Source organism: Pleurodeles waltl, chromosome 4_2 (assembly GCF_031143425.1).
Source record: "Pleurodeles waltl isolate 20211129_DDA chromosome 4_2, aPleWal1.hap1.20221129, whole genome shotgun sequence".
NCBI classification, from domain to species: domain Eukaryota; kingdom Metazoa; phylum Chordata; class Amphibia; order Caudata; family Salamandridae; genus Pleurodeles; species Pleurodeles waltl.
This window is the reverse complement of record NC_090443.1, coordinates 134947339-134970259: the sequence shown is the minus strand read 5'-3', so window position 1 is coordinate 134970259 and position 22921 is coordinate 134947339. Positions and strand designations below refer to the sequence as shown.

Below are 22921 nucleotides of genomic sequence, written 5' to 3'. Positions count from 1 at the left end.
TGCCTAAAGTGGGTAGGGTTAGCTTAAGAAAATTATAGCTTATTGGTTAGGGTGTGCCCAGGATTCTCTCCTACCCATTAGCCAGAACTAAGCATAAATGCGGCACCTCTAGGCACCCATTTCAGAACACTTACTGAACCTGTGAAAGATCAGACGTGGACCGGTCCTGCTGTCTGTGGCCTGAGAGAAAACCTAAAGAACTGAACCTGCTCCCTTCTTGTACACAGGACAAAGACATGGACTCCAAGGATCAGAAGGCTGACCTCCTGTTCAAGCTACAGGAATACGAGAAGCTACAAGAGGCCCTTTTCTAGAAGTACCCAGCAGATCAGTGGCAAGTGGACCTGGATTAGGCCTCTGCCTACCACCCTGTGAGTTTCCACGTGTCCCCTGAGGTCCTACTGGGTACTCCTTCTGTGGTGGATTTAGGACTGAGTAAGTAAGCAGCTAAAATCTTTTACCAGAACAAACCTGTATGGTATTGACCCATGCTCCATTATAGTCGGCCTCAAATTGCACCTAGGTCATGTTCTACCGTGACCATTGATTAGGTTGTTCCTTGTGCTTTTCTGCGCTATTTTTACTTTAAAAAATGATAATGTCAGTTCCCTTTATTAGATTTTAGGCATTTTGGTCATTTTTTAGAAGGTTACTCTATTTTTCGTATTCAGTTTGAGATTTTTATTGTTTGGCATTTTGTCTTTATTATTGTCTTGGTACTGCATAAATACTTTACACATTGCCCCAAGTTAAGCCTGTCTGCCCTGTGTCATAGCTACCAGGTGGCCAGAAATCGGTTTAATTGTGGCTTTAAGGGGTCACCCTGAAAAGGGTTGTGATTATTCCTTGAAGTGGACAGTCGCCCACCCCAAATAATAATCCTTTTTTTTTTTTTTTTTTACAAGGGGGTATGTAGCAGAAGAGAGAGCATTGACTGGAGGAGGATACTCCTGGAATGGAAAGGCATAGCCTGGTTAGACAGTTTGCAAGACCCAGGTGACCATTGTGACAGTCCTCCAGTGTAGCAAATGGGGAGAGACCCCCCACACACTACACCACTCCCACAGGCCTCAAGTATTCCTTCAGGAGTAAGGTAGGGCAGGAGTGGAAGGGGAGGGCTTCTGCTGAATCAGGTGGCACCTGGAACCACTATGCACCTTGTACTGGCACAAAATTGGGTTTAGCCATTGGCTCGCTTCAGAAGGTTGGTGTTGCAAAAAACAAAAAAACAAAACAAAAAGTGGTACTCCCTTAGAGAACCCATGAAAGTTGTAATATTTTCTATGGAAATGATGGGTGGTTAAACCACTGCCCTCACCTACCTGAACCCTTTCCAGGGCCAAATCAGCCTTATCGCCAAGCAGATGACAGCGATCAAATGGCATCTTTATTAGGTTTGCTGGACACCCCCTGAAAATCTAGCAGACGATAACAAGGAGTAATAGAGAATGGCAATAGACGAGCTAATTGATTATGTCGTTGAGTCGTCAGTGTTAAGACCAGACCTGATTATATGCTGAGTCGCACCCAGTCAAGGAAATAATCCTTTGAGCGTTCAAAGATGTTAGGTACAATCATTTGTACCATCTACTCTTCCGCAAAGAATGTAAATACCATGATAGGACACAAGTAGTACGCGACAACAAAAGAGTTGGGATCCCTAAGAGAAAAATATTTTTTCCTACTTCCTCCTTTTTTTTTTTTTTTTACTTCAGGTCCAAAGGAGAGGCAGGGAATGAGTCAGGGTTCTGCTTGGGACACAAAGACACTTGAACCACCATATACTCAGATGAAAGATGGTCAGTCAAAAATAAACAAAGATGGTCAGTCAAAACTTCGGATCACCAGCTACTGGGCAATGACTGTAAACGACCTGAAAGTTAACCAGACGTAGGCTTCCCCCATGCTGCTAAAACTGTTTCTGTTAACGCCTTGTTGAATGGTAGAAGGGGCTTAGGTGAGGATGCTGTTTGCAGAATCTGTTACATGACTGCACTAGATAAATTGGTAGTTAAAAATACAAAATTAAAAAAAACAGGAACAGTTGCTGCTAGCAGATAGGGTTCGTTTATGTTATTTTCATCTAAATTGTATTTAAAAGTACTTTTCTTTATCCTGCACATGTGCAGTGAGATTTTACAGCTTATGAATATCAGAGAATCTTACGATGGTCATATTACTGTGCCATGAAACTGATTCATAATAGTTGTTCATGACCCCTGAAACGACTGCAGGAGGACGAATTTTCTGAAGACATCAGTAATAAAAAACACTATTGTTTTTCAAGTTATGAGGGAAAGAGACACCCTGGTAGAATGCATTTCTTGACCGTTTACCATTTAATTCATGCACCTTGCACCAAGATTCGTGGGAAGGTTGGCACACTAACTCCCATCCAGCAATAACAATTGAAAAAAAATGAAACACTGCACGGCTGATGTAACATTGTATAGCTTTTACTTCTATTTCGTGAGAAATACATTAAACAAAAAAAAAACAAAAAAAAAAAAAAAACTTAATTTAAGACACAAAACATTTACGAAAGTAAATTGAACACATGTTCTGCCCAACATTCGGTTCCATCTGCTTGCTCTCCTGCACGGGATATTTATAGGCAGGTAAGACTTGGCTAAATCCTGACTAAAAAGGGCGGTCTCCGGCTGCAGGCAGCTTGTGAGGGTGTGAAGGACAGTCCAAGCACCGGGCAACAACTCAGTCAAGTGGAGCATCAGGCTTTTGCCGCAGCTTGAGCAGCTGATAACTGCTGGATTTTCATACTCATCATCTCCATCACAGCTGGAAAAGAGAAATTAAATTATTACGATATTAGAGGGAAAACGTCGCAATTATTTATGAAATATCAAGAAACACGAGATCATTTTGTGTGCAGATCTGCACCCGTTTGGTTTCCCTTCTAGACCCTTATCTTCCATCGGCTAGGTTCGTTTTTACCAGCTCTGTCACCCCGTCCTCCCCCGTCTGATTCCCCTCTACTCAGACCGTCTCTACGGGTTTTGTCGTCTGTCTGCTCGGTTTCGATACATCGGGGGGCCTCTGCTTCTTGTTGCTGTTCTGCTCACTCTCAGCAGTGTATGCAGCAAGAGCCCAGGCCAACCCTGTCATAATAACATGATGAACAGCCGTATAACAGAACTACATTACCCTACAGCATGTGCACACCAATGAGGAGATTTTGGAAAGGATGTGTCCGACTCTAAAGCCTGACGTGATATTTTATTAAGACGATCATTTCCCCTCTTGCCCCTCTTTCCCGTTACCACTGAAATGAGATACGGGAAGCACGGATGAGGATGTCTAACGCCCACTTCTAGAACTACTTTTCTCAAAGCATTTATCTATGTGCACTGTACAACGGAAACATTTTAGTCACATTTATCTGTCTACTCCAAAACTGTACTTCAAAATCCAACAATATGTATGTGTCTTATCCCTAGCCCTAGAATGACATTTTGGAAAGCATCCACTTACGTGTCATCAAGTTCACAACTCTAAAATGGAATTACCGGACTAATCTGTGTGCGCCTGAGGCATAAAACATCATAGCGGATGATGAGCTTGTTCCAAGCCCAAGTCTTGGGGAATCATGTGGGCAGCTTATACCACTACCCCATGGGGTCGTTAATGACTGGAAGGGGCTACAACTTCCACTCAATGTGAGGAGGTTGCACGGGCGTCACAGGCAGAGTGTTCGGTTTATTTACTGGTCTATTTCAGCAGATCATTTGAAAATTGTCAAAATGTAGCACATTAACCCGTTGTGGGACTCAGAGGAAAAACGAGCATAGGACATCCCAGATGCTCTACGGTGGAGCGACTTAACATGTGACCAGTCATCATCGCAGGATGCCCTGGTGCATTTTCCAAGCATCTCAACCTTACCCTGTTTCATAGCATGCTTCTCTTGAAGTGCTGGCTGAATTTTTTCGATCTGCTTCGTTAGAAATTCCACTTTCCGTTTGAAGAAGTCTTTGGCTCTGTCTGCACTCTGGAAAAACAGATCAGACATATGGCAAAAATGGACAATATACACACATTACACCGTAACAGCAAGTTCTACACAGAAGACCACCCTCAACATTGCTCATGCCATTCCCCATACCACTGTGTACTTTTATTGTGTGTGTGGGTACAGAGTTGATTTTGCGAGGGCTGCAATGTAGAGCGAGCCAATTCTGCAATGGACACTGATGTTGGGGTGCTGAAGCATTAGAACATGCCACAGACATCAAGGCATGCCAAGCAGAGTTCTGCACACGTTCGTGTCATAGCATCAGGCCCCTAAAGAGAACAAAACATGACTTTGTGTTACAATAGCTTTCCCAGTGGAAAGCACTACCTACAAGAGCCCACAGACATGAACTTCTTGCAGCTGTAGATGGAACTTAGAAGTTTTTGAACAGGGGTGAAAGAGGGAGGTGTCAGATTAATTACAGGCGTTTTTTTCCACTTTTAGCGCCAGTGAATCCAAGATGTGAGCTGTGTCCAGTGAATCAGTAGTGGGATGAGAAGATGCACTGGCTGGCAAAGGGCCCTGCCTTTTCAGTCACTTAGGAATAGCTGCTAAGGTCTGTATTATGACTGCAGGGTGATCGAAGTCTCTGGATCAGTCGAATGGACATGTCAAATTTACCAATAGCCCAGGTTGTAAGCCAGTGTCTCGTGTATTCTTTTTCCACAGTTAAATGAAATATAAACTCATTGATTATGTTCACTTCCCCAAAAAATCTATAAGACTAAATCTCACTGATGGTGTATATAATCCTTCCGGTCTCTCGGTCAATTTATTACAAATCGGTATATTGTATGGATGTATGGCCAATGCAGAACAAACCAAGGCGATGATGAGAAAACATGAACAAGAACACTCATACCTTCCTCTCGCTACGTCTTATCAGAAATTGTACTCAGCACAGATAAACACTCTCACTGAGAGAATAGGCAAAGTCAGATCATTATCAGACACTGACTAGCACGCATCCAGGTAACCTTCTTTAGGTATGCTAGTGGACAACTACTGTATACAAAAAGTGACTATGAAAATCTTGAATTAATCTCATCCATTGATAGTTACTCAGGCCCCATCCCAATCCATCTGATAAGCCCATACCGAGGGAGATACCGGGTCTTTGGTTGCTTGTGTTATGATTCAGGAAAGACCTGGGATAGCAGTTAGGGCTAGACTGTTCCCAGTGGAGCAGGGCCAAGGATGATTTGCATATAGCTAAATCCACATGGAGGTGGTATGGTGTGCAAAATAACAATGGATTGGGATGCAGCTCTGAGTAATTACAAGTGGCTGAGATTAGCTCAAGCATTCCAGCCAACACTTTTGCTATACTTAGTATGTCCTAGTAAGTAGGACGGGTATGCCTAGATGTGGGTCCCGTGCACACCATCAAGGGAACCAAGCTATAACTGGTGGTTGAGCCCATAACAATCATGAAACTGGTCCTGGGTTGCTTGTGTTGCTGTTTAGGGAGTACCTGGCTTGGCAGTTTGGGTTGGATTTATCCCAATGGATCATGGCCAAGTTGGATCTGCTTTCAGCTGGGTCCACACTGAGGTGTGCAAATTAAGGATGGATTGGGATGTGGCCCTGAGTAATTACCAATGTCTGATCAATTCAAGCATTCCATCCATCACTACAGGAGAACGATGAGCTCCTATCAGCAAAGTACTTCAAGCCTACCTGTAGACAAATTCACAACCATAACTTCTAACAATGTTTACCTAGAGCTCCTACTAAGCAGAGTTCTAGGGGCGAACTTACTTTAGGGTGAAAAATAAGTGCTGCAAAAGTGTACTGTCCTGATGCAAAAATACTGTACTATCATGGCTGACAAAGAGTGTCATAAAACATCTAATCTATCATTCAAGAATCTCAGTCCAACATATGGATACTTCAACAAAGGAAAGGAGCCGTAAGAATTCTCTACTACTCTCAGGATGGCAAAGATACTGGTGCATTGCATCCAAAAAGAAAAGGTAGCTAAAACTTACTCTGATGGATGGAATGGGAGAAGATTGTTGGAGTGTTGTTGAACCTGTGTAGTTTCAAGATAACATTCTGGTGATCAAACAAAAGTAGCTAGTAATGAAGTCCTGCACCGCAAAAGAAGCTGACCTGGATTTTGTACTACCAGTTAGAGACATCTCAAAAGGTAAAGAGGGGCTTTACTTTAAGTGCAGGATATTATTCTGCGAAACTCATACTGTGAAATGCAGTTCATTCCAGTAGCCATGCATCAATGAATAAATGAATGAATTAATGAATGAATGAAAGCAGATGTATACCCCCAACTTGGAGAGATTAAGCAGATTTGTTTAGTTCTTTCTCTCACCTGTTCAACGTAATAACCAGTTCCCACATCGATCAGCACATGCTGCACATCATTCAGCTTGCCTGGGACATACATCTGGAGAGCAGGTTAAGGAAAATGCGTAATGTGACCAAATTTATGCCACACACCACCAAGCCATTTGACACTGTAGGGTTATTGCGACTCAATGAGTATAATCCATGCATGATGTCCAAAGCTATGCCATTCTTCCTTTGTTCTTGATTGCCTGGATTACGCTAGGATTTTCCCACTACAAATTTGATAATGTTAGCGAGTTCACAAATGGGCTTAAAAATTGTTGTTGCGGTTTGACAGCAAAATACTGGGCTTCGCCGTCCAAGGTGTACACCCAATGTGCCTTCACTCAAAGTCGAGAGTGGCTATTGCTCCCTCAAACCAGGTAACAGAAAGGCTGATGGGGGTGTTAGGTGATTATAGTTTGCAGACACTAGTAATTCCACAATGTTTAACTGTGGTTCACTGACCATTCCGGGATTCAATTGGTCTCTACCCAAACTATTGCCTGTACGTATAGAGAGTTTGTGGGTAATTATTTAACTCATAATGCTAGCGAGTTTAAAATTTGACTGTTCATCTTGCTTACCTTGGACTTTCAAGTCCTATGGCACACCCAAGATAAATAAGACTACACATTAAGGATACTGTCCAATACCAATGACCACCCAAGCACCCAGAGAAGTTGTCCCTTCATGGAGACCAGAGGCCTCTGATGTCCCCCTCTTCTAAATGACCCTCAACCCCCAAATCTCCACAGCAAAGCATCACTCACAACCTCCAAATCTGGGTGTGCATGGCTAGGAGCCCAAATGGGTCTTAGAACTGTTCTCACCAAGACCCAGTACCAAGTCTGAAGCATCAGGATCATTTGCAGAATGTCCTGGAAACGTTGGGGTTGGTGTAAAGACATTAATGCCTCTATGTCAAGGACAGCCTTTATGAAGGAAATCCTCCATGTAAGCTTCAGATGGAACTTCCGTCACTGATGGAAAACCCTCAAGGCAAGAGGGCGGCAGTCTTCCAGAGGTGGTCGCAAGTTACAGTGGTGATATTGCCTTGAGCAGCCAGTCATCAAGGTACAGGAATACATGCATCTTCAATATCTGGAATTGAGCTATGACACAGCCGTCCGATTTGTGAACATTCCCTTTGCCCTTATTCGGCATGAGAATGTACTACAAATGGTACCCCTCGCCCATTTTAGAGTCCTGCATCCACTCAATGTTGCCTTTGACCAGCACAAGGTTAATGTTTTCCACCTAGAGAACTGCAAAAATATATTTTGGTGTGGGTTGGAATAGGAGACGGGGCGAAAAGAAAAGTAGGACGTAGTCCCATTGAATAATATAAAACCCAGCAGTCTTACATGATAGATTGCCTGCTGGAGAGAAAGTAATATCCCTGCCCTCTACCAGATGGTTGTGGGTCTGCAATAGAAAAATCAAAGCAGCTTATGTGCTATTGCAGCACGGGAGGAAGTGGGAGACTGATCCTTCTGCAAACAGCTTTGGCCAGCACTGCATTCTCTGCCTCAAAGGCTTGGCTTGTTTTTTGCCCAGGCTGAGAAGGTGGACGTTGTTTGGTGGATAAGCCTCTTCAGTGGCCCCTAAATTAACTGTACTGCTGGTGGACATACCTGGCTGCAGACAATAACTCCAAAGATCTTGCTGTGTTGAAAAAAAAAATCTTTAAAAATCATTCAAGCCCCTAAGAGTCAAGATCTTTCAAAGGGCATGTACATGGGGGACAAGCCCTAAAAAATCCAGTAACACACATTTTGCTTCAACCTATCCGTCTTGAATTATTTCGGAAAGTAAAGCCCAGAGGTCTTCCAGGAAGAGCAGCAAGACCTCCATTGTCATGTCCTATAAGTAACTGGTGTACATGCTAGAAGGCACATTGTGTTCAAGTAGCACAGGGGAAAGTTAGCTGAGAAAAAATATTTTATGTTTATGCTTCAACTCCCTAGCTGGTGGCTCGAAGGAAAAGCCTTCAGAAAGACTTCACTTGTATGCCTGGACAAGAAAGATTTTAGGCATGTGATGTTTGTTAGAAAGTCAGGGTCACCAGGTGCTGGTCTCTCGCTTAGCCACAGGATGAATGATAGAAGCGCTGCATGGCTTTGTCCCAGTGGCAATGAAGACCTCATTAAATGGCAGCATTACTCCAGAGTAGGACCTGCTTTGAGAATTCCATTCACTAAACTGGCTTGGCTTTTAACTGTGGGAAGTTGTAAGTCTGGCACTATGGCTCTTTGCACTCTCTCAGTAAATGAGGTGCTTTCTTCTTCTGGTGGAAGTCCGGCCCCGTCACTGGGGAGATGTCTAGCCACCTAGCATTTAGTAAGGCTAAGTAATGCCCTTCAACTTTGGAGGGCGGTGGCGGCAGCGGCAGCTTGTACGCCTTGTCACATCATCTGTGCCATGGGGAACATTTTGTGGGCCTCATACTGTGTCAGAATAAAAGCCAAACAGGGATTCCTGCCTCTGGTAACGTAATACAAAAACAACGAGGTGATGAAGTAATGTTTGAATTAATCTAAACCACTGGCCACATTTTACACCACTGTGTTTAGACTTATTACAAGCATTCTTGCCATCACCTTGTGTGTCTGGTGATCTAACAGCATTTTATAAGCTTGATGCAGCTTACTTCGTTTTGACGTCGGAGAATAGTATCAGAACTGGGTCTGCCGCCTGCAGAGGCACTGAAGGGACCGACATGTACCCTGGAGCCAGAATTGATGTCTGGGCCCTTTTCAGCACATGCACTGAACCAGGTCACAAAGGGATGGTATACAATGGTGAGACAGCCTGCTGCCATATGTTTGAATGGACACCCCGTGGTTCCGTGGGGGCATGAAGGGCACTGGAGGAAACCGGCAGCAACTGAATAATCTGCAACATGGCCACCTCAAAGGCTGACATTTGCTGCAGGGCTGACAACAGCCTTAAAAAATGTAGGGCGTGCTAGGGCCAGCTGAATAACTGGATCAGAGTCAGAAGACACAGGCAGTCAAGGACCTTTTCAGTGTCACCCTCACTACTTCTCATCAGATTTCGAGTGGTGGAACGGAATTGAGCCTGGCTTGGCATTCTTGTGTTTGTGGCACATTTTCAATTTACTTAGAGACTCTGAGTGAGAGTGGGACTTTGCACTGGACCTGCCTCAAGACTAGGAGTGGTCCCGTAGCTGCTAACACAACAGCCTCACTTCCCACTCCCTGCTCACTTTCAGGTGCATGATGTAACACTTTTCACATCACTGAGATGTTACCAGAGCCCAGGCAAAGGTTGTACATGTATGTAAGAGACACCTGCTTCCTGCAGTCACAACACCATTAGAATCTTGTCACTTTCAACGGAAGCATCTTTCCTAGCACACATTCAGAATATTCTTTTTGGAGTCATCAGAAAACAGAAGCTCGAGATCCACGTTTAATGGTGCTGAAAGAAGGAAACTAACATCAACACGCAAGGCCAGGGTCTTTATGTGGCTCAGCTCCCTCACTTCTGGGGTGCGGACGGTTGCTACTGTACCAATTGGCACGCAGGAGTCAATGCTAGGAACGTTTTCTGCATCCAGCCTGGTGACCTGGATATTCTGAATGTGAGGAATCCATGGTTTAAAAATTTTGGTCAGAAAGAAAACAAAAATGTAAACATTTCCCAATCGTTGGTTGTTACTCTTTAAACTGAGAACTATACCTATCCCAGACACTTTCAGCTGAAATTTAAATATGGATCTCTTTCACAAATACACATTTCTCTACAACCCTTCCTCTACATTTTTGATGTTATTGATGCACTAGTTATTGTTTGCTCAATGTTTTACAGCTTTGCTGCAGTGTAAATTTAAAAAATGGCATATGTGAAGACCTCTCAGTGGTGGTGCAGGTGCTGTTTATAAGTATCTTCATATTTAAACAAAGTTAAGAGCAACAAGACTAGAGAAAATAAAAACCAACCTCTACCTTGAAGACTACAGTAACAACCAAGTTCACACCACCCGCAACACAACCTCCATTACACAAAAGCCGAAAGGTTTTGTGATTTGCTCTAATATTAAACACTTACAGGACTCCTATTTAATGTTTTTTTAGAAGCGGTTGCTTGCCAGAAACTAGACATTTGATGCGCATTGATCTTGGTGCAAACACCTGTTATATCTGTAAGTAAAGAAAGTAGACCTGGAAAAAGTGTGTGTGGTGCAATTGCATCTCTGAATTATTGATATTAATGTGAGATTAAGTAGATGGATTTTGGCACGACCCACATGAATGAGTCACAGCACTTTCAAGGGCTGTCTAGTGAAGTTTCCACCTTGTTCCCCATGGACATCAGCATTACAAACACATTGCTGGAGTACCACAGAATCTTGAGCAACTAAGTCACTATATCAATGTTGTAAAAATAAGGGTACTGTAAAATCAAAAGGATACAGAACTGGTCAGTGGGACAAGCAAGTCCTTTCCTAGGAAAGAAAAACAAGACAAGACATGTCAATTGAACATTTTAACCAATAAAACATATGCAAGTACCACCCTCACCAAAGCACCCACATTAGAAATATACAAGATATGCTATGATGTGGAGTCAATTGGACAGATTTACAAAGTTCAACAGGGCTCAATATAGAAGCCCTGCTTATACTAAAGCACATTCTTTTGTTTACAAGCTATACATTATGTGAAAGGGGAGAAGTATTAGATTTGTTGGCAAAGACTGGATTCAGCCACTCAATCTGTAAAATATTAAAGGGAAGTTGGAGGTGCAGCATTGTTTGTAATCACAAACTGCGTTTTTGGCATAAATACATTTCCATCTCAAGAGGAAATTATATCTCAGATTTCTAGTCTCTCAGAATGCAGTGTTACAACTAGGACCATAATTACCGTAGAAAATATTTAAAAAAGAGACAAGACACTTTTCTTCACCTTTTGCTGACAAATCTGTTGTGCACTGATCCAAAAATAAGAATAAAAAAACGTTATCACCAGCTTCACAATGTGTTCAGAAGGCCTACCAGCTGCATCATTAAACTGAAACATATAAGTTGCAGAGTTCACAAGATAGGTTTGCTTTTTGTTGCACATTATTCATTAATCAAAGGAGGAACCTATAACTGCAACCAAAGTTGTCGACTTTTATTCCCGGGTGGGAGGTTGGGTGAAGCGGAGGGGCATGACAGATTCCAAATTGGGTCTTCCATAATATTAGGAAACTGAACTTTGCACTGGTCACGGAGGCCTTGGTCCCAAACTTCATAACTGAATCATTGCTAGAAAAAAAGTGGCAGAAATTGGGATCAGGATTGTTTGCACCATATCAGCAGACCCAGAACGAATGGGAAAAGGGATAGAATAGCTTCCTATCTCCTACACTTGAAGAAAGGCTGAAAACGTATCAAAACATATCTGTTCGTGACTGTCACACTAATTAAGTATGAGATAATGATAATTAAAATCTGAACAAACACATGCAATTGTATATGATTAGTTTGCTACTTAGATGTATCTAAGTAGCAAACTAATCATATACAATTGCATGTGTTTGTCCTATAGATCTATAGGATGGATCTTTGAAGTCCACAAATTCACAGTAGCATCTTAAATCGCATGCTTTTTGTGACACACTTTCAGACTGATGAGTCTGGTGATTTCAAGTGCCATTCGCAATATGTTCTACACTTCGTATGCTTATCAAGGTATAATGAGTACATGATAAAAGAGGGCCAAAAAGAGACTTCACACTGAAAATTGATAAGGCATCTTCTAAATTGAACCTAATCTTGTACCAAGCACCAAAGTATTTTAACTGAACAAGGAGATGTAGACGTGCATTTCCTGGACGCTGTCACTATTGCGGAGGGAACTAAGGGACCACACCACCCAGCATTCCTTGCTGCTCCAGCCCTATTTCAGGGGCCTCGAGCCTCGCTGCGCGGGACGCGCCCGGGCCAAGATGGGCACGTCTTCGCCTGCTCGAGCCTGGGCTGGGCCAACCTTCTAAGTTCCAGGGTGCCAGCGTCCTAGGTAAGGCGAACAATGACATTTGTGTTACTCACGCTCCGTTCTTTTAATATCTTCAATTACTTTGATTAAGCTATGGGGAAACGGAAGGCAGCCGATATTCCTGTGCCCCATTCTGGTCTAAAGAAACTTAAGAAACGGCTAAGTGGGAAAGTGGATGGTCATTCCAATACCAGTAGCAATCAATTCCAAGCTATTGACACGTTGTTTGAGGAGGTGGAGGCCATGCTGAGGAGTCCCTCCATTCCTCCACCCTCAAGTCTTGACACCATCTCCCATAAGAAGATTCCTGATCTCTTCAAGAAAAGACCACAGAGGCCTCCTTTGGCTGTAGAGGCGGATCTTCATCCCGCTCCTGCAGTCCAGATATTAACACCTTCTCCTATGAAGAGATTGGCTCCGTGTATGGAGTTCGTTGAATGTCCTCAAGTTGGGGTTCCAGCCTCCGCAATCCTAGAGGTCCTAGTCCCTGTTGATATTCCTTGCTCTAACAGATTTTCAGCCCTGTCCGCACTTAGTGAACCCCCAGAATGCGACTTGCACACATCCCCGGAGGAACCAGAAAGAGGGAATTCCATTATTCATTCACTTTTGACCCAGGACAGGAAAGCGCAACCAAATAGAGCACACAATCTGGTTACCATCTCCCAGAAGCTGGACGATTTAAAGTCCTTGGTACTATTAATCTTGAACCAATTTACTGGACTTCTTGAACAGAGGGCAGTGTGCAACTGCAAACTGTCCAAAGAGGGTGACCCTAATCCTGTTTCTGTTCCTGATGGGGTGTTTACTACGCCAGTTGTGTTAGATACCTGTGTTGAAGTGGCCAGCCCTTCCGCACGCCCAGTGCCCCATGCAAGGTCCGGAAACATGGTGGCAAACGGCAAAGCGAGCTGCCCATCGGTGTCAGTTCCAACTGGGCAAATGCTTAATCCAGCCCCAAATACAAATGGGAGTATATATGGTCAAGGTAAGCAGATTATAGCTTGTCACTTTGACACTATTAAGGGTTCACAGAGAGTTACAGGAGCACAGGTGTCTGTCAGACCATCCAGACCACTCTTCCCTGGCCCCCCAAGATTAACTCAGGTGTATGATATGAAGGGGGAACATGGTTGGAGGAGGAAAGGTGGCTACATACATATGACAGGGGTCCCCAGGTTGTCGTCTGGTTGTAAAGAGACACTGGATTCCCTCACCAATAAGATCATCTATTAGCTACGGACCCAGAGGAACTGTCTCTCTGTTATCCGGTCCGACATCCTGGAGGTGTGCAGATATAGTCAACAAGGATCGGAGTTCGATTTTATCTCAATTCTCCTCGTGGATAATCTCTTGGTGGACAATCTTACTGCTTTTGTTTCACGGACTAGCTCCTTGAGGGTTGGTGCAATAACTGGTATTAGTCTCTGCACGGATCCACCTTGTGGCAATGTTAGTAGTCGCTCTATTTCATGTGATGGCCATATGGGAAGGGCCCAAGATCCACATAGGAGCTGTTCTCCAACCACAACAGAGAATCCCTCCCCTTCTTTATCTGACCTGGATTGACTAAATTCTGCTGCTTTTGCAGGGATTCCCATTGCAGTCACCGGGGTCAGTCGGGAAGAATGGATCGGTAATATAGAGAATGTTTCACAATCTAGAGCCGGGATTGAGACGTTATGTTCAGAACTCGCCATTATGTCATGGAATGTGGCAGGAACTGGGAAAAAGTTACGAGACCCGGAGTGGGTTAGCTTCATCAATAAGCAGGTATATGCTTACTCCAGGAAACCTGGGCTGAAGAGCCGATCTATTTAGATGGGTTCAGAACATATTCCTCTGCGGCGTAACCTGCATCTGGGGGTTTTGGCAGATCGAAGGGGGTCTTATTTTGTTGAACAAGAAACTAAAATGTGACCATTCAGTATTATGTTTTAATTCGTATGACCTACTGGGTGTCCAACTCACTTTCCTACCCGGCTTCAAATTGACCATGATCAATGTGTATGCAAGATCTGTTTATCGAGGTGTAGAGTCCAAAGTACTTGCCCAGATAGCTGAACACATGGAGCACCTGCATTCATCAGGTTTTCTGGTGGTTGCAGGAGACATGAACTGCACTTTCGAACCTAATACCTTTATTAGTAATTTGACAACCGAGGAGGATGACCTTTGGGGTTGCTTCACAGTTAACTTCACTCTGCCTTAGATTTGGACTAGGAGCATGCAATGGGCGCACTATCTTGCCCCACTTTTAAGCGAGGACCCTCTTCCAGCACCATTGACTATTTTCTAGTGGATATTAGGCTTTGGTCCAGTACCCTAGATATGAAGGTAGAACCCAGTCATGATAGTGATCACAACCGTCTAAGTCTTACTTTAACCAGTCACGCGTTTAGGAGAGTTCAGAACTCTGAGACCAATGATATTCTGAGGCCCCTTTTGAATCATAGACAAACACGCGTCAGCTTGCCAAAAGTAATGTCAAACCCATACTTGGTCAAGGAACTCTACTCATCCTTTTTAAAACTCTTCTCTAGCTCGATGAGCAAGAGGCTGGTAACATTCCAATCTTAAGTATCCATGCAGAAATGGCATGCATCCTACAGGGCATTTTTTTTCACAAGGAAATCATGTCTAGGCACTCCCCCAATTATACTCAATCAAGGGAATGGTTTAATAAGGACCTTATTCATGCGAAGCTTAATTTAAAATCTGCCCTCAAAACGCATTCCCAGGGGGTGATTAGAAATGCTAGACTTAGGTATAACAAGGCCTTGGAACTAGTTAAGAAAGACTGGGAACATGATACTTGGCAGACGATGCTGGATGCAATCAAGAACCAAGATAATAGGTATTTTTGGAGGCTGTTGGCTGCTAGACAGAGGGGGCAACAATACTATTAGTATGCGTATCCAGCCCGAAAGATGGGTGGCCCACTTTTTCGAGCATTATGCCTTATCTGTAAAACAGGACCTCATGCCTTCATCTCAGGATAAATTGTGCAATGGGGTCAATGACTGCAGAATATCTGCTGATAGTTCTGCAGAGGACATTGTCTTTTCAATGGCTGAAACCACAGCCGCCATCAATTCCTTAAGACCGGGTAAGGCACCCGGCCCGACAAGATACCAGGGGACTTGTTTAAATCTGAACCCGTCATGTGGGCGTGGTATATAAATACATTGTCAAATGCTAAAGCAGCAGGAGGTCCTATCCCGGAAATGTGGTTGGGGCGGAAATAATTCCCATATATAAAAAGGGTGATTTGGGTTTACCCGCTAACTACAGACCAATTAGTCTCATTGACAATTTGCAAAAGAAAATTGCTAAGCAAGTCTTAGACAGGCTTATGGAATGGGTTCAGGACAATCAGGTATTATCCCCACTTCAGGCTGGTTTTCTTTCTGGGATTAGTACAATGGATCAGGTCTTTAGGCGCTCCCTTTTATTCTGGGAATATGTCATTCTAGCAAAACAAACCTTGTTTGTTGCCTTTGTGGATTTGAGATCTGCCTTCGATCTGGTCCCCAGAGGGAAGTTATGGGAAGTCTTGTATAAAATTGGTACCCCGGAGAACCTAGTACATCTAATTCAAAGGATGCACGAGAACACCTATGCACGAGTGAGATGGGGCAATCAGGGCGAACTTACCGATCAAATAGATATTAGGCGGCGGTGCTCCAGGGTGGTGTCCTTGCTTCTACTCTTTTCTCCTTGTTCATTAATTAAGTGGTGCAAGTTGTGTCTGCCTGTCAAAATGACGCCCCTTCTTTGAATGATCAAAACATTCCGATCTTATTATTTGCTGATGATTCACTTTTGATCTCCAAAACCTCTATGGGCCTCCAGGTTCTGGTGAACAGGTTCAGTGCTTTCTGTGCAGACCATGGATTGGAGCTTAATTCCAGCAAAACCACATTTATGATCCTCAGTAGGGGCCCCACCAGAAAATGCACTATTTCACTCAATGAGGTCCCCTTAAGTAAGGTATGTTCTATTGATTATTTGGGGCTAAGAAATACTAACAATATGCAATGGGAGGCCAAGATTGATAAGAGTACCGCACTTCTTCAGCACAGATCTGGGGCTATCCTGCGTTTTTACAAATCTACCTCCAGCTATTAAGATTATTTTAGCAAAGGCCAAGGGTGCTGCGTCTTATGGTGCCGAGGTCTGGAGCTCGTCCAATGTTAGCAAATTATCTGTAGGGGAAAACAACTTTACAAGAACTCTTCTTGCATGCTCTTGTAACACTCCATTGATCCCAGTTTTTTGGGGATCTTGGGTTCCCCCGCATTTCTGATGTAATAGCCTTAAGGCCTTTACTCTTCTGGGTGCGCATCTGGACTACCCTTGAGTTAGCTGCATATAAGGAATCTTTACAAGACATTTTAGGTAGACCAAATGCACTTTCTATCCCCTGGCTCAAGCATGTTTCGAGGTGGTTCCATATTTTGGGTCTTGGGGACTTCTGGAGACACCCTAATAACTTAGTGAGCACCCAGAAGAACTATATTTGTGTAGCTACAGGTCAAGGTTTAATATCCAGGATGAAAGGGACTGTATAATTATCTGGGTTGGTCAGTTTCTCATAGATATTGGAAATGTCGGGTTCATTGATCAGCTTACATTATGGCATCATTATAGAATTTCCTAAGTCTTGTTAAACAAATATCTTATCCTCTGCAGGTAATGACTTTCACCATAAGCATCCCAATTTGCATCATTCCCTTTTTAGGTTGCCTCATCTTCCAGCAAACCATTTGTTAGAGGCTTCAAAACTAGTTTCACATTTACATACCTCGAAGGGGTGGAAAACATCTAATCAAAGGTGTAGCACAGAATAATATGAAGAGTCCCTGGAACAGGTCATTTCCAGTTCTCTTTTGACAGAGAAATAGAAGGCAATAACAATCATCTTTCTAGCTTTTCTTGTATGCTTAGTCTGAGTAGCTGTGGGTGCACACTATGTGGTAAAGAGTTTTTTTGGAGCATGTCAGTGAGGGAAACTAATTGGTGAGTAATCAGACCCTAAGTAAAGATGTACAAGAGGACTTATTGTTTTTGGCCTAAATGTGAGCCCTGCAGTACGGGATGTGCGCTGCAGAGTCAAATGTTCAGAGGCTATTTTCTTGAGACCAAAGTGGGCACTTGGATTTTCAGTGAGGTCGGAAACTGGTTTGGAGTCTTCTTGGGCAACCCAGGAGATGAAATCACATACTTAAAAGATTTAAATTTAATATGCCTAAACTACAGGTATAATTCTTCTTCATGCAAGTTGGTGTAAATCCGTTCAGTGTTTTTCTCTATATCTTTCAGTAAAATTTGCTATGGAAATCAATGCTTTTTTCACATGTTTTTTTTTTTTTTTTAAGGCATGCCAAAACTTAGCAGAGTACAATGCAAAGTGCTGTCCAAATCTGTTCATATGCAAAATGTATCAAAAAAAAAAAAAAAAAAAAAAAACTTTACAAAGGACACAGTCTCCAACATAACTACCTTATCCATAATACAGTAAAGAATAAGTAACGTTCTTATTTGGTGTAGATGCTTTGATCGAATGCCACTTGATATAAAACTACTCCATTTCATACAAATCTTTTGCAACATTGTAGACAAAGATTACTTCTGTGGTGCCCGAATGCATACTACTACGTCACCCCCCAAACACCTTCTCTCAGAGTTTGTCTTTGTTGTTGTTCAAGCACCACCAGCACACATGAAACCCCAGCTTACAAATCCTCAATCTCCCAAAATATACTGAAATATGTTTCAATATACTACATCCATATTCTGTATCTCATGCAAGGCCAACACCACCATTTATCAGGTTCCCCAAACACTTGCCTTCGTTGCTTGGAGTGAGAACGTTAAGACAATCCTTGGCTTCCACATACTTCGTCTGGACCACCTTCAGTTGGGCAATAGATGAAGAAAGGAATTCCACTTCCTATTGAAATAAAAGACAATCAGAAAAAAAGTGTACCAGATGTATCCCAAGAAGGAAGGTTTTTGATCACAATGAGATCACTGGACAGATGTTTGCCACTACTCATTTTCAACCTTACAGATAGGGGGCCAGTGTCACTGTACCAAACAACAACAAACGTTTAACATCTACTGCTACCATCTCTTTACTCCCAGACTATCTGAGACATCAAAGTGCTTGTCTTTACACCCCTTCCTCGGTTTGCCTCTCTCATGTATGCAGCACACATAAGACATAATACCTTATACCAGATCCAGGGATCCCCTATTAGTAAAGTGTAGGCAGTGTCTAAGAAGCCAGGGATCTCTCGAGGCAGCTGTGGATGAGCAGCCAAAACTTATTTAGGAGACATGCTAAGCTTATGCATTACCACTACAGTCACACAGCAACTCATCACACATGAAAGAACCATACAGTGTTACAAAAATAAAGATACTTTGTTATAGTAACACAACACTAGAATACCTATAGGCATTTCCCTCAACTGGATGTAAGTACACACTTAGGCCCTCATTACGACCTTGGCGGGCGGCTGAAGCCATCTGCCAAGATCGGACAGCCGGGCGGCCGCCAATGCAGCCGCACACCCGCCGTGGCCATTTTGAGATCCCCGCTGGGCCGGCGGGCAGAAACATAGCAGACAGTGAAAAGCTGCACAGGGCCCTGTCAGGGGGCCCGCGACTCCCCGTACCGCCAGCCTTTTCCTGCCGGTTCAAACCGCCAGGAAAAGGCTGGCGGTAGGGGGGACTCGCAATCCCCTGGGCAGCGCTGCTAGCAGCGCTGCCCTGGCAGATTACTACCGCCGGGGCCATTGTGGCGGGAAACCACCGGCCCCCGGTGGTGCGACCGCGGCTCTTCCGCCGCGGTCGTAATGAGCTGGGAAGCACCGCCAGCCTGTTGGCGGTGCTTCAGTCATAACAGCCCTGGCGGTCTTGGACCACCAGGGTTGTAATGACCCCCTAATTCTATACACACCAGCAATCGGTAAATAGCATAGAAACAACAAGCACTGGCAATACTTAGTAAAAATAGCAAGGGCCCTATGGGAGGGACATACCATATACTTAGGAAGGGGAATGCGAGACACAGTCCCCCACCCAAGGATGAGGAGTTGTTAGAGGGGAGCTGGAAGAACTAGGAATCCCAATAGGCTAGTACCTGAGTGACCCCCGGCAACCAGAAGTGCAGAGGTAAGTACTTGGTTTTCCCAAGGACTAATAGGAGGGTTTGGAAAAAGGACTGTACAAGAACAAGACTAGACAAGAAGCAAGCAAAGATGGATTCTAGTAGCAGAAAGCCTGCAAAAGAAGGGGACACAGTCCAGTCCACAATGGAGTGTCCAGTTGCGGTAGGAGCCACTACACACTGTGGATGCAGAACCACTTTGACGATGAGAGAAGACCAGCTGTGGAGCCCAGGAGCTGAAGAGAAGTCCTTGGAGCGGTGCAGATGGTGTCCCACGTCAGTTGTCGGGTCGCAGATGGTCAGTGGTGCAGGAGAACCACCAAAAAGCATTGGCAAATGCAAGAGGAGCAAAAGAAGAGTTGCAAGGCTGAAATGAACCAGCAAGGCACAGGGGACTCGCCCCTTGGAGGGGAGTCTGAGGTGACCCTCAGCAGTGGGGAGTGCCAACAGAAGAAGTCACAGCCCCCACAGGCAACCCTTTGGCAGCAGGCTCACTAATTTGCAGTTAGGCCCATTCATCACACCTGGAGAGGAGCCCCACGTCACTGGAGCAGCAGAGAGGAGGTTGTGCTTTGCAGTAGGAAGTGCTGGGGCCTGTGCTATACTGAGCCTCAAGGTCTCCTAAATCAGAAGCAAACAAGCCTTGGTAGCTGTAAGAGTCGCAGTGCACAGGGGTTCTGTTCTGCAAGGAGAGGCAAGGGCTTACCAGCTCCCTATGGGCAATTTATTTTAAAGTTTGCAGAGTATCTTTTCCACCTATTATTTGTTCTAAGCGGTGTTCAGGGGCCACAAAGAAGCACCACTGTTTGGTGTGTTTTTCAATAGGGATGAGGTGAACTTTACCTTGTTTACAGGGTATCCCCACCTTGTCTGCTGTTGACACATGTTCCTGGCATGTGAAGCACGAACTCACTTGCCATCCTCCCTGTCGAAGAGCCGGTTCCCTGCACTCTTTGGCCAGTAGCTGTTTTCATGACACACATGCCTGCTCTCCATACTTCCGCTTTGGAAACCCAGTTTTCAGGAACCTTTCTTGTGAGTCAGGACATGCACGGGACAACAGCACGCGAGTGCAGAATAATCAACATCAGGCACAACTGAGTGACATATTTACGACGACTGCCCTATACACTACACACAGGGTTAGAAGCCATTCATCACATATACGCACCTCAACCCCAAAAAAGTAGAATAAACGTTGTAGGAAGTTGGCTCTGTATGTGCTATTTCAAAGTAAGGAATAGCATGCACAGAGTCCAAGGGTTCCCCTTAGAGGTAAAATAGTGGTAAAAATAGATAATACTAATGCTCTATTTTGTGGTAGTGTGGTCGAGCAGTAGGCTTATCCAAGGAGTAGTGTTAAGCATTTGTTGTACGTACACATAGACAATAAATGAGGTACACACACTCAGAGACAAATCCAGCCAATAGGTTTTTGTATAGAAAAATATCTTTTCTTAGTTTATTTTAAGAACCACAGGTTCAAATTCTACATGTAATATCTCATTCGAAAGGTATTGCAGGTAAGTACTTTAGGAACTTCAAATCATCAAAATTGCATGTATACTTTTCAAGTTGTTGACAAATAGCTGTTTTAAAAGTGGACACTTAGTGCAATTTTCACAGTTCCTAGGGGAGGTAAGTTTTGGTTAGTTTTACCAGGTAAGTAAGACACTTACAGGGTTCAGTTCTTGGTCCAAGGTAGCCCACCGTTGGGGGTTCAGAGCAACCCCAAAGTCACCACACCAGCAGCTCAGGGCCGGTCAGGTGCAGAGTTCAAAGTGGTGCCCAAAACACATAGGCTAGAATGGAGAGAAGGGGGTGCCCCGGTTCCGGTCTGCTTGCAGGTAAGTACCCGCGTCTTCGGAGGGCAGACCAGAGGGGTTTTGTAGGGCACCGGGGGGGACACAAGCCCACACAGAAATTTCACCCTCAGCGGCGCGGGGGCGGCCGGGTGCAGTGTAGAAGCAAGCGTCGGGTTCGTAATGGAAGTCAATGGGAGATCTCGGGATCTCTTCAGCGCTGCAGGCAGGCAAGGGGGGGGGTTCCTCGGGGAAACCTCCACTTGATCAAGGGAGAGGGACTCCTGGGGGTCACTCCTCCAGTGAAAGTCCGGTCCTTCAGGTCCTGGGGGCTGCGGGTGCAGGGTCTCTCCCAGGTGTCGGGACTTTGGATTCAAAGAGTCGCGGTCAGGGGAAGCCTCGGGATTCCCTCTGCAGGCGGCGCTGTGGGGGCTCAGGGGGGACAGGTTTTGGTACTCACAGTATCAGAGTAGTCCTGGGGTCCCTCCTGAGGTGTCGGATCTCCACCAGCCGAGTCGGGGTCGCCGGGTGCAGTGTTGCAAGTCTCACGCTTCTTGCGGGGAGCTTGCAGGGTTCTTTAAAGCTGCTGGAAACAAAGTTGCAGCTTTTCTTGGAGCAGGTCCGCTGTCCTCGGGAGTTTCTTGTCTTTTCGAAGCAGGGGCAGTCCTCAGAGGATGTCGAGGTCGCTGGTCCCTTTGGAAGGCGTCGCTGGAGCAGGATCTTTGGAAGGCAGGAGACAGGCCGGTGAGTTTCTGGAGCCAAGGCAGTTGTCGTCTTCTGGTCTTCCGCTGCAGGGGTTTTCAGCTAGGCAGTCCTTCTTCTTGTAGTTGCAGGAATCTAATTTTCTAGGGTTCAGGGTAGCCCTTAAATACTAAATTTAAGGGCGTGTTTAGGTCTGGGGGGTTAGTAGCCAATGGCTACTAGCCCTGAGGGTGGGTACACCCTCTTTGTGCCTCCTCCCAAGGGGAGGGGGTCACAATCCTAACCCTATTGGGGGAATCCTCCATCTGCAAGATGGAGGATTTCTAAAAGTTAGAGTCACTTCAGCTCAGGACACCTTAGGGGCTGTCCTGACTGGCCAGTGACTCCTCCTTGTTGCTTTCTTTGTTCCCTCCAGCCTTGCCGCCAAAAGTGGGGGCCGTGGCCGGAGGGGGCGGGCAACTCCACTAAGCTGGAGTGCCCTGCTGGGCTGTGACAAAGGGGTGAGCCTTTGAGGCTCACCGCCAGGTGTCACAGCTCCTGCCTGGGGGAGGTGTTAGCATCTCCACCCAGTGCAGGCTTTGTTACTGGCCTCAGAGTGACAAAGGCACTCTCCCCATGGGGCCAGCAACATGTCTCTGGTGTGGCAGGCTGCTGGAACTAGTCAGCCTACACAGACAGTCGGTTAAGTTTCAGGGGGCACCTCTAAGGTGCCCTCTGTGGTGTATTTTACAATAAAATGTACACTGGCATCAGTGTGCATTTATTGTGCTGAGAAGTTTGATACCAAACTTCCCAGTTTTCAGTGTAGCCATTATGGTGCTGTGGAGTTCGTGTAAAACAGACT

The 22921-nt window shown here is 44.7% G+C and overlaps 1 protein-coding gene across 1 annotated transcript in view; it reads right to left on the bottom strand.

The window, feature by feature from the left end:
• Positions 1-2440: 2440 nt before the first annotated feature.
• PFDN5 (prefoldin subunit 5) overlaps positions 2441-22921 on the bottom strand; it is a 54059-nt gene continuing 33578 nt past the window's right edge. Inside the window, exons 2-6 of the mRNA XM_069230953.1 lie at positions 18247-18349; positions 10822-10853; positions 6363-6437; positions 3901-4006; positions 2441-2796 (exon numbers count right to left, since the gene is read on the bottom strand). Of these exons, the coding sequence (XP_069087054.1) occupies positions 2729-2796; positions 3901-4006; positions 6363-6437; positions 10822-10853; positions 18247-18349 (384 nt within the window). The 3' untranslated portion in view covers positions 2441-2728. The remainder of the gene's footprint in view (positions 2797-3900; positions 4007-6362; positions 6438-10821; positions 10854-18246; positions 18350-22921) is intronic.